Source organism: Euprymna scolopes, chromosome 14, assembly GCF_053919585.1.
Source record: "Euprymna scolopes isolate OS-2025 chromosome 14, ASM5391958v1, whole genome shotgun sequence".
NCBI lineage: Eukaryota > Metazoa > Mollusca > Cephalopoda > Sepiida > Sepiolidae > Euprymna > Euprymna scolopes.
Genome location: NC_136495.1, coordinates 59,422,119 through 59,435,633, shown reverse-complemented (window position 1 = coordinate 59,435,633; position 13,515 = coordinate 59,422,119). Strand labels below are relative to the sequence as shown.

General features: G+C 35.1%; 1 protein-coding gene across 1 annotated transcript in view; it reads left to right on the top strand.

Moving 5' to 3' along the window:
- Nucleotides 1-2,217: 2,217 nt before the first annotated feature.
- Nucleotides 2,218-13,515, top strand: part of LOC145293035 (uncharacterized) — a 289,606-nt gene continuing 278,308 nt past the window's right edge. The window contains exon 1 of the mRNA XM_080139332.1: nucleotides 2,218-2,724. Within this exon, the coding sequence (XP_079995458.1) occupies nucleotides 2,646-2,724 (79 nt within the window). The 5' untranslated portion in view covers nucleotides 2,218-2,645. The remainder of the gene's footprint in view (nucleotides 2,725-13,515) is intronic.

Sequence of the window (13,515 nt, the reverse complement as noted above, 5' to 3'; positions counted from 1 at the left end):
GGATCTATATTTAAACAACCTTGTTAAACTTTGTGACATATTTCCATTCTATGGAGGTCAGGCGCGAACGAACATCCCATAATTTTATTATACCACATTATTTCAAACTGAAAGATAATTATCAAAGTATACTTACACAGATAGATATGAAAAGTATTTATTAAAGTTTGTGCCTATTATCATTCTATGGAGGCCAGGCGCGAACGCAGAGCCAACAATTTTATCATACCATCCCTATTTAAGCGAAAACATACTTATCAAAGTATTATTATGTACGTCTACATCAAAAACACTTGTAAACGTTTATTTTTTAATTTTTTATTTCCATACTTTGTGGACCAGGCGCGTACTTAGACCCCACAATTTTAATGAATCATCATTATACCAGACCAAACATACCCATTCCTATGTCTCGATACATCTTCTATCATTATATGTGATCAGTTTTCTATAATAGTCAACCATATAGGAGCCTATTCGTGACCAGACACACACACACAAACGTTCAGCTTTATATATATATATATGTTGTTTTGAGAAGGAAAAACCGAAGAATTTATAAAATGGTGATCAACGTTTCGTCCCTATTGCAGGGGATATCATCATTTGCCATTGTGCTGAACACGATAACTTTTAACTTTGATCATGCGAAAATTATAAAATTCGTTGTAGATAGAGCCAAAAGAAGTCTTCTAAAATCAGCACTTATTTCAAATACTACGCAAATATCACGCAAGAAAAGGTTTCCACAATTTAGCCCCTATTATAGGAAATATAATAATCACAGAACAAAATATAAATACAGATCCTGGGTAATTAAGTCTATTGTCCTAAATCGTTTTTTCTTAAATAATTTAAACAAAATGAATAAGATTAGGGAGAAGAAAAAAAAAAGAAAGTGCTTGTACATATGTATTTAAATAACGTTTTTTTAAAAGTGTGTGTATATATATATATATATATATATATATATATATATATATATATATATATATATATATATACACACACTTTTAAAAAATATATATATATATATATATATATATATATATATATATATATATATATATATATATATATATATATACACACATTGAATAATCGAACCTTCCCACACATACATTTATATTTTCTGCCCGGAATGGGTAGGATTTTAACATTGTTTCCTTTTCACTTACGTATGGTCTATAAGCGTTTTTTTCTTCTGCATTTTTCCTTTTAATATCCTGATGATGTCCTCTCCAATAGGGGCGAAACGTTGATCACCATTTTATAAATTCTTCGGTTTTTCTTTCTCAAAACAACATAACGTCAACGATTGCTGGTAGTTTTATTTTATTTTTACTTATAGATAAAACTAAAAACTAAATCTAATATATAAACGTCCGTCGGTCTGTCTGTGTGTCTGTATGTTTCCATATTTTCAAACTCTATCTCCTCCAAAACAAAACGTCGCAGGGCGGCGCTAAGGGCCTCAAATGATTGGATTTTTTTTTACAGACCATTCTTTTATGGGTCTTTAGTCGGTTAAAATTGTTTTTAAGGAGTCAAAAATGGATCAAAATTAAAAAAATCATCGTTAAATATATTGTACATTCATCTTAGTTCATTTTTAATTTTTCATTTTTCATTGGTTTATATGCGTGTCACGTTAGGATTGTGGTAACGTCACCAGTCTCGATTCTAGCTGATGGCATCAAAATATTTTTTTTTACTGTTGAAATCATGACTCTATAACACAATATATACATAATCTAGACAAAGTAAAATGTCATATTTACGCCTATGTTACACCTGAGAAGAGCCCCCCCGCTATATATATATATATATATATATATATATATATATATATATATATATATATATATATATATATATATATATATATATATATATTTCCTTTTTATTTAAATCACGTTGGAATAAATTTTAACGCACGTATGCACACACACACACACACACACACACACACACACACACACACACACACACACACACACACATATAGACATCTACAGGCAGACAATTTCATGTAGCATATCTCTTCAGTGTGGCTAGACCATTACTTATTTCAAGCCCAAGATAAAACTAACAGCCATCGTCGATAGCCAGTAGTTCTAACTTTCTAACTACCTTGGGAGAGAGAGAGAGAGAGAGAGAGAGAGAGAGAGAGAGAGAGAGAGAGAGAGAGAGAGAGAGAGAGAGAGAGAGAGAGTGTGTGTGACGGAACGTTTGCAACTACTTAATCTCCTGTAACATCTACTTCAATCAAAACAACTACCCCTAAGACGAAGGAATAATAATGTTAGTTTAAAACATAATTTCAATTATAGTAATAATACTAAAAACAAACAAACTAACAAACAAACAAACAAACAAAAAACACCAGAGGAATAATTAAAACAATAACACTTTCATTACTGTTACTACTACTACTACTACTACTACTACTAGTACTACTAGGATTCCATCAATAAATACCTCGTGTAAATACTAGCTTTACTGCAAGTTCTGTTATGTGGCGTTTGTCCGTGCAGAGCCGGTGTTCTGTCGCTTGAAGAAGATCATTCAAAAAAAAAAAAAAAAAAAAAAAAAGAAAAAAGATAGAAAAAAGAAAAAAACAAACAAACAAACGAAAAAGGGTGATGTCTTCGACAACAACAATAAATAACTTTGGATTTCTATGTACCTTCGTTCTTTTTTGGATAATCACTTTTATAAACGGTGAGTAGAATGTCATCTCCATGTGTGTATCGTGTCTTGATAACAAGTTGCGTTGTTTTGCAAACATTTGGGAGGGGGTGGGGAAGAAACCGCGTAACTATGAGAAAAGCTCTAAGAGCGTGACGAATTTTGCGGGAACTCCATATGAAATTAAAAGAGTTGGCCCCTTAAATCTGGATGATTAATTAATGCCCCCCCCGCCCCTCTCTCTGGGGTGAAAGTCTTGAGAAAAAAAAATGCGACAGGGAAGGGGTGTATATCCTGGCGGCATGGTGAATGAGTTACCTATTGCGGTCAAAGTGATGACAATTTAAAGACAGAAACTACACCACACCCCAGGGTGAGCAGGACGACAGGGATGTGATTAAATAGATACATAAAATAGATATGCCCCCCACCTTAAAAAAAAAAAATCAGTTAATTAGAATGTCTGTACCCGTAATGGGTACTTTTTATTCAATAGTGCCCCTTTTAGGAGTAGCTAGATATTAAAATAAACCTCATTGTCTACTTTATTTGCAGTACCTATTTACAATGCCTCCCCACAGGACAGAGCTAAACACAGGGTCGTTTTTAACATGGAGAAAAGGAACAAAAAAATCAAAAATTGTCTCTGTCGTGAAAGATTTCTCCTCTACTAACTGAAAACAAGAAATTGGAGTGCATTATCTAAAGAACAGATACTACACTTTGAGTTATATATGTTTTATTTACTCAGAAAAGTTTACAAAAAAACAGTAATAAACAAAAAAATTAAAAAAAAAGTAGGCACAAGGGACAAGGCCACTCAAAAATTGCGGAAGGGGTGTCTATGGTCATCTTCATCACTATACCTTTGTTAGTCTATGCTTGATGCTATCTAAAGTTCTCATTCATCACAATGCCTCACGCATACCGGGGTTCGCCTACTTAAGATTCCCAAATCATATCGTGTGTGCGTGTGCGCGCGCACGCGTGTGTTATTTATTTATTTTTTTAAATAAACAATAAAATTAATTGGTAAACATAAAATTTTACACTTTGATCTTGGCCCGAAGGCCAAGAACGTCTGAGAAATATTATTTTATTTATGTAGATGTACATATACTAAACAGTAGAGAAATTCACGCACACACACACACACACACACACACACACACACACACACACACACACACACACACACACACACACACACACACACACACACACACTAGATGGACATATACTAAACAGTAGAGAAATTCACACACACACACACACACGTATATATATATATATCTATATATATATATATATATGTGTGTGTGCGTGTGTGTGTGTGTGTGTGTGCGCGTGTGTGTGTGTGTGAGGTTCATGGGAGAGGACCCTAGTGGAGTGCTGAATTATTAAAAAAATATCAACATAAGAGCGAGGTATATATATTTGCGTTACACAAGATCAGTTTAAACGAAGGCAGAAGAGAGTCCAACATAGGCGTCTAGATAGATCCCTCTTGTTTTGGATTAGAAACCGACGGTACCGACGTTTTTCTGATCGTCTTTAATACAAACACATATATCTACTATTATATAAAAGGAACTTTGTGTGTGTGCGTCCGTGTGTGTGTTGGTGTGGGAGATTTTGTTTCCTAGGGAGTCGTAAACGGCTGAGCCGATTTTTATGAAATTTCACATACATATCTGGCAGTGTTCTTAGGCAGGGTAATTGATAATCGAAAAAATCCGACGAAAGAAAGGAAAAACTACAACGTATTGTGCACCAAGTCACTAGAGGCATGGGAAGTTTCCTCCGGGTGCACCACGATGGATTCCCAACAAGAGTACACAATCAATTTGATTAAAAAATGGGCCATTTCACCGATTTCGATGACAATAAAAATATGGAAATGTGAAACATTTGTTGGTCCTCATTCAACCCCCTGCTAGTATATATATATATACTAGCAAAAGTAGCCGTCGGTGACTGGGTTCAAAAACAGCCTACAGAAAATGGACTCTGAATCATGAAAGCATGATAGGTTATGAAAAGGAAGGGTTGTAAATTTGGGTGAATTTGGGGGTATCAAAACAAAAGCAAAATATGATGAAAGTAAAAATAAAATAGACAAACCCCATAATTTATTATACCATACCTGTTTACACTGAAACACTTATCACAATATTCTGTGGATCTATATTAAAAAAAACCTATTTAAACTTTGTGACATATTTCCATTCTATGGAGGCCAGGCGCGAACGCAGACCCCACAATTTTATTATACCATCCCTATTTAAATTAAAACATACGTATCAAAGTATTATTATGTACATCTATATCAAAAACACTTGTAAACGCTTTTTAAAAATTCTTAAATTTTTTATTTCCATACTTTGTGGACCAGGCGCGTACGCAGACCCCACAATTTTAATGAACCACCGTTCTGCCAGATCAAACATAGCAATTCCTGTGTCTCGATATATCTTCTATTATTATATGTAATCAGTTTTCTATAATAGTCAACCATATAGGAGCCTATTCGTGACCAGACACACACACACACACACACACACACACACACACACACACACACACACGCACACACACACACACATTCAGCTTTATATATATATATATATATATATATATATATATATATATATATATATATATACTACCCTACCCTACCCTACATGATGATCAGATGGTCCTCACACACACACACACACACACACACACACACACACACACACACACACACACACACACACACACACACAAATATATATATATATAAATTAATTTTTATGACATGAGTGGGTAGCCAAATTAATTAAGAATAGGAAACTAGATATAATATCTTCTTCTTAAGATTAAGTGAGGTGGCGTTTGATCAACACTGCTGAAGAGCCATGATTTAATACACTGTTTTGTTTTTAAATCCCCGAAACGGTGTTTTATGGTAAACAACTGATGATCCCTTAAATTACTGTTGGTACTAGTGAATTCGAGAGAGAAGGTGATGCAGTGATTGCAGGTTATTGAATGACTTACTGAACAAATAGTTTTCTAATGAATGATAAAAAAATAAAAATTAAATAGTTTTAAAAAAAATAATTTTAAAGGTTAAAAACCTTCCAAGACTATATATATATATATATATATATATATATATATATATATATATATATATATATATATATATATATATATATATATATATATATATATATATATATACTAGCATTGGTGCCCGGCGTTGTCCGAGTTTTTGGAGGTGTGTGTTCAGAAAAAAAAGTGATAGCAGAAAGGCAGGCTGGAACCCGTACCGCGAAGTAGGCAAAGAACGGGAAAAAACGTTACGTCTTTGCTGTTGCGACCACAACCAAAGCGGGAGTGACGTAGGTTTAATTAAGGCTAGATAATAGAAAAAAGGGGAAGACTTTCGAAAATATCGTCGAAAAAAGCGACCCATCCCTGTAGAAAAGTGGCCAGTTGAAGGTGAAGAAATTAATGTTTTCAGCCAATTTTTCGGCATTTGTCGCCAGAAGGGTCGAGCTTCAAAACGATACTGATCTTGTGAAAATCCGTCACCTCTGTCGAAAGTTTTAGGCAGACATGCAAACATACATACGTACATTTATATATTGAGCAGTTCAAATTTTCGACCAAAACCGGGGAAAAAGCTAGCCCTATCTCTGAATACCCTTTATGTAAAATTTCAAATGTTTAGACCAGAAATTGTCTGAGTAATTTGGTAGAAACCGCACAGGTCATTTTTTTCAACTTCGACCCGATTACGACACCTTAACATTTATTGTTTTGAGTTCAAATCAACTTATCAAGTTAGATTCCTGTCGAAGGAACCTATATCTAACATTTCCAGTGTTTATATCCAACATTGGGGGAGGAGTTTGGTAGAGTTCTCAAAGGTCAAATCGTTGAATTTTGACCCCTTAACAGCCAAATTTCTGGCCGAAAACGGATCACATCGAATTTCCCAAATCTCAGCACCCTGTATATCAAATTTCGAGTCTGTAGACTAAAAATTGACAGAGTTATTGCGTAGGGAAATGTACACAGACATGCAGACAGACAGACAGACAGACACACAGACACTTTCACTTATATATATATATAATATAGTTTATTATATATATATATTATATATATATATATATATATATATATATATATATATATATATATATATAATAAACTATCCATTCACGTGAAATCACTTTTTTATTCACTCTATTCCCCTTGCCTCACTTTTTGTTATCAAGATCTATATATATATATATATATATATATATATATATATATATATATATATATATATATATATATATATATAAAGATCAGAGGATACACATGCGCAAAAGCACAGATACATATATATTTTTCCCCGAAAGTAATAATGAAAAGTTAACGATTGAATCTTATACATGATGATTGCAACGTCTTGTCAGACGAGTGCCACTCCCTCAGACATTTAAAACCCATGAGCCCAAATGCCTGAGGGAGTATCTATACAAAGATGATGTTACAGAGTCTTAGCTTTGTACGACAGCTAAGTCTCTCTCTCGGTTCAAAATGTTGAGATCCAGCAACAAGCAAGAGCAAGATAGCCAGCAACAAATGAAACTGCAGACCAGCTTAATGCGGGTACTGGTCTTCCGCTTTATGGTTTTTTAAATCAGAGATTTGCTTCTCCTAGAAAGGTTGCCTTCACCACGGCTTACGGGAGCCCTCTCCACACCAATACACATATACACACACAAATATACACGGTGCTAGTTGGCCGTTGACTCAGAAAAAGTTCATTCGCCCTTTGGAAGGTCTTGTTTTTAATCCTTCAGGGAGACTAGCCGCTCTCCTCACCAAACAAGTCTGGTAGGGGAACCAGTTTAGTCGCCGGTGACCCGACCATGAGGCAGGTAGTACTGGGTTACATGGTACCAGTAGCACATGACATGACCTGACATATAAATCTTATACATACACATATATAAACATATACACATACCAAGTTTATATGTATAAATTAGAATAAGGATTCTAGACATAAGTTTTACTAGCATTGTATCTTTATTTTATTGTTATGCAAAACTGTTCTGTTTGAAGAATTGATTTCACCTATCGCGGGACAGCTATTATATATATATATATATATATATATATATATATATATGTATGCATATGTTTATATGTATGCATGCACACGTATCTATGTGTATATATATATATGTATATATACACCTAGACACACACACGCACACACACATATATATTAATACATTAAAGCGTATTTTACGACCGACCAACTTCTAGTATATATCTACCCCCCCTCTCTCTCTATCTATCTATTTATATATTTAGTGGTTGTTAGAAGAGCGGGAAATTTGTCAAACTGTAATTTATTTTTTACAAAAGCGAGCAATTTTTTTTGTGGACCCGTTCATTTTTGTTTTGAAAAACATAAATAAAATTAAAAAAAAAAAAAAAATCGGTAACACTGTGCGACATTTTTTCAGTCTCTTAGTCAGATTTTATTTTTCTTTAAATCACTTGGCTTTGTTTTCTCCTACCTTCGTCCATAATGTGGCTATCAAAATCGAAAAATGAATAGCAAGGCGCAATAAAATTTAAACAAAACAAATGACGCATGCATAGTCCCCCGTGAGTGCACAGTGAATCAGGCAAAAAAAAAAAAAAAAAAAAAAAAAATTCAGCATTTGCCCCCACTCCCTCATTTAGTCCCAAAAGTCCTCAAGAGACATCAAATCCTGGTGAAAAATCAACAAACGGTGCCTTACCATATATAAATTTGAGTTCTGCACCATGCAAAAAAAGAAATGACTAAATACATCATTCCCCCCCCCCACGCATAAAATTAAACTTTGTACAAATATGGTAAAATAGTCCCCTAAATGGAGTATTTTTATTAGCCCTAAAAGAACCTCTGGGGCATACCCAAGAGTTATCGCGAAGTATAGACAAACAAAATTATACAGAAATTAGTTAATTACAATTTTCAGAAAGTTTTATAAAAATCCAAGTCATCAGTTTTTTTTTTTTAATAAGCACAAAAGTGTCAATTTTAGCCGTTTTAACCCGAAAGGCACCCCTAGGGGGAGGCAACCGGAGTTTTCCCGGAAAATCCGTTCTGTTACTTTCTTTACTCATATCATGTTTAATGTTTGTGCAAAATTTTAAAAAATGCCAAGGCATAATTATTGAGAAGAGTGCGGACAGACGAACGGACGAACGGACAAGGGTGAATTTACAAGTCCACCCTCCTTTTGTCGAGGGACCAATAATATTTAAACAATAAAATAATATTTAAACAATAAAATTTTCAACAACGAATTTTCCGCTGTCTATAAGTGACGTTGTCTGTGTGTGTGTCTATGTGTGTGTGTGTGTGTGTGTGTATATGTGTGTGTGTGTATGCGCGCGCGTGCGTGTGTGCGGAACAGTTTGCGGACTACTCTGCCAACTTTTGGTCTATAGGTTTGAAATTTGATCTATAGGGATTCGAATGCTGTGGAGCAAAATCGGGTTAGTTTTTAGCCAGTGAAAATCGCTAAGGGTCAAAATGGAAAAAAATTGGAACTTGGTAAAGTGCTCCTTAGGTAAAATGCGCAAATATACATTTATACGTTGAAGTTCTTAGTTGCAATGACTCCCCCACGGGACAGAGTTAGACATCAGGATCGTTTCTTAACGTGGAGGAAAGGGACAAAAATAAAAATTGTCTCAGTCGTGAAGGATTTCTCCTCCACTAAGAGAGAACAAGACATTGATGTGCAGCATCTGAAGAACAGATGGTATTTATTTGCTCCCCCACTGAGCAAATTAGGCACAAGGCCGTTTTTAATGTGAGGTAAAAACCAGCTCCCCTAAAAGGGGTCACTCTGGTTACCAAAAAATAATAATTGTCCCAGTATAGAGGGTTTCCCCTCCATTGACTGGTACAAATTATCTTAAGTGTAGTATCTGCCGGAACAGATGGTATTTATTTGCTTCCCCACTGAGCAAATAAGGCACAAAGCCAATTTTTAATGTGAGGAGTGAAGGGAGGGGGAAGGGAAAAAGGGGACCAGCTCCCGAGAGGTGGGAAATGGGAGCTGGTTAAAGGTCAGGCATGTGGGGTTGCCCCCACATCTGGTCTTTGCTAGTCATAGCTTGCAGTATCTGCCGGAACAGATGGTATTTATTTGCTCCCCCACTGAGCAAATTAGGCACAAGGCCGTTTTTAATGTGAGGTAAAAACCAGCTCCCCTAAATGTAGGCAAAAAGGGGGCACTCTGGTTACCAAAAATAATAATTGTCCCAGTATAGAGGGTTTCCCCTCCATTGACTGGTACAAATTATCTTAAGTGCAGTATCTGCCGGAACAGATGGTATTTATTTGCTCCCCCACCGAGCAAATTAGGCACAAGGCCGATTTTTAATGTGAGGAGTGAAGGGAGGGGGAAGGGAAAAAGGGGACCAGCTCCCGAGAGGTGGAAAATGGGAGCTGGTTAAAGGTCAGACATGTGGGGTTGCCCCCACATCTGGTCTTTGCTAGTCATAGCTAGTCATAGCTTGCAGTATCTGCCGGAACAGATGGTGTTTATTTGCTCCCCCACTGAGCAAATTAGGCACAAGGCCGTTTTTAATGTGAGGTAAAAACCAGCTCCCCTAAAAGGGGTCACTCTGGTTACCAAAAATAATAATTGTCCCAGTATAGAGGGTTTCCCCTCCATTGACTGGTACAAATTATCTTAAGTGCAGTATCTGCCGGAACAGATACTACACTTTGATCTTGGCCATTATAATTAATAGAGAACTGGCTCTTTAATAATGAATACGAAACCTGCGTGAATTAAAATATCATATTTAATAGTATTTTACGACTGTGCATCGCCGGGCGGCTTGATAATATGTACTAGATTTCGAAGACGGTTTTGTATGCTCTCAAGGCAGGAAAGGTTACCCTGTATATATGCATGTATGTAAATACAACGTGCACGTGTTTATGAATGCATGTCACCGCATGCACAAGCACAGGCGCACAGGTTTTAATCTTGCAAGCACAAACAATATATCAATGTATATATATATATATATATATATATATATATATATATATATATATATATATATATATATATATATATATATATACATGCGTTGGGCTTTATGCTTACATACTTCAATAAAGCAACGCGCACACACACACACACACACACACACACACACACACACACACGTACACACACGTACACACACACACACACACACGTAAAATACATGGATACATGCATGCGTGTGTGTGTTTGTTTATATGTATGTATTATGTAATTGCTGTTTAACTATGAAAACACAAAGAACTTTGCATTAAATACTTTTTCCTTTACACAATTAGAAATACATTTTGTAGCGGAGGTAAATGCCGCCAGTCCAATAACGCAATGCAGCTTATTACATGTAATATGACATGACGAACATGAAATCTGGTAAATTGTTACGATATATATATATATATATATATATATATATATATATATATATATATATATATATATAGCCAGTAGAGTTTAGTTTCCTAGAAGTACATCCAATGAAACAACATGTGTCTACCAAAATAGTGCTCAATGAGTGAACAGAGCAGGTATATTAATTTTATTTATACAAACATTAATGGCTACATATGTGCATACATGTTTCTGTAATCCCCCAACGTGGGTGATTACAGAAACATGTATGCACATATGTAGCCATTAATGTTTGTATAAATAAAATTAATATATATATATATATATATATATATATATATACTAGCATGGGTGGCCGGCGTTGCCCGGGGTGTTTGGAGGTGTATTGTGTAGGGAAATATACACAGACGGGCACACACACACACACACACACACACACACACACACACACACACACACACACACGTTCACTTTTATAGATATACTAGCATGGGTGCCTGGCGTTGACCGGCGTTGCCCGGGTGTTTGGAGGTGTATGCCGAGCAAAAAAAAAAAAAAAAAAAAAAGAAGCGGTCAATTTTTTAAAATTTGACCCCTATTATGACCCCTTAAAATTTATTGTTTTGGGGTCAACTCAAGTTATAAAGTTAGATCCATGTCCAAGGAACCTATATCTAAAATTTCAATTGTTTAGACCTAAAATTGTCGGAGGAGTTTGGTAGAGTTCTCAAAGGTCAAATCGTTGAACTTTTACCCTTTAATCGCCAAATTTCTGGCCGAAAACAGAACACCTACATTTTCCCAAATCTCAGTACCCTGTATATCAGATTTCGAGTCTGTAGACTAAAAATTGATAGAGTTATTGCGTAGAGAAATACACAGACACACAGACACACAGAAACGTTCACTTTTATAGACATACTAGCATTTCAGCTCGGCGTTGCCCGGGTGTTTGAAGGTGTATGCTGAGCAAAAAAAAAAAAAAAAAAAAAAGCTCAATTTTTTTAAACTTTGACCTCTATTATGACACCTTAACATTTATTTTTTTGGGCTCAAATCAAGTTATTAAGTTAGATCCATGTCCAAGGAACCTATATCTAAAGTTTCAAGTGTTTAGACCCAAAATTGTCGGAGGAGTTTGGTAGAGTTCTCAAAGGTCAAATCGTTGTACTTCGACCCCTTAGCAGCCAAATTGATTACATCGATTTTCCCAAATCTTAGTACCCTGTATATCAAATTTCAAGTATGTAGACTAAAAATTGATAGAGTTAATGCGTAGGGAAATGTTTACAGACACACAAACAGACAGACACACTGAAACGTTCACTTTTATAGATATATAGACTAGCATGGGAGCCCGGCGTTGCCTGGGTGTTTGAAGGTGTATGCTCAGCAAAAAACAAAAGAACACAAAAACGGTCAATTTTTTAAACTTTGACCCCTATTATGACCTCTTAACATTTATTGTTTTGGACTCAAATCAAGTTATCAAGTTAGATCCAGGTCCAAGGAACCCAAATCTAAAACTTCAAGTGTTTAGACACAAATTTGTCGTAGGAGTTTAGTAGAGGTCTCAAAGGCCAAACCGTTGAACTTTGACCCCTTAACAGCCAAATTTCTGGCCGAAAACAGACCACCTAGATTTTCCCCAATCTCAGTATCCTGTATATCAAATTTCGAGTCTGTAGACTAAAAATTGAGTGAGTTATTGCGTAGGGAAATGCACACACACACACACACACACACACACACACACACACACACACACACACACACACACACACACAGGTGTATGCTGAGCAAAAAAAAAAAAAACAAACAAACAAACAAAAAAAAACGGTGAATTTTTGTAACTTTGACCCCTATTATGACCCCTTAAAATTTATTGTTTTGGGCTCAAATCAAGATAGACACATACAGATAGACAGACAGACACGTTCACTTATATATATATATATATATATATATATATATATATATATATATATATATATATATATATAGATAGATAGATAGATAGATAAATAGATAGATAGATATATTAATGATGGGACGATTTCAATATTTTTCCCGATTCCGATACAATTACCGATTCCGATTCTTTATTAACCTCTAAATATTTAGCTATAAAAGCGTTATTTTCTCCCGATTATCCTAAAAACACCTCTTAAACGTGCTCATACTTTCTCAAAGCTAAAAACACATTTGTGAGGGGATGATTTGGAGATTTTACTCTCACTGTAAGTTTAAATCAATAAATATTTTTATTTTATTATTACTACAAGCAGTGGAAGATGGTTATTAAGCCAACATCAAATAAAAAAAAAAATAATTTGAGGAATCGGTT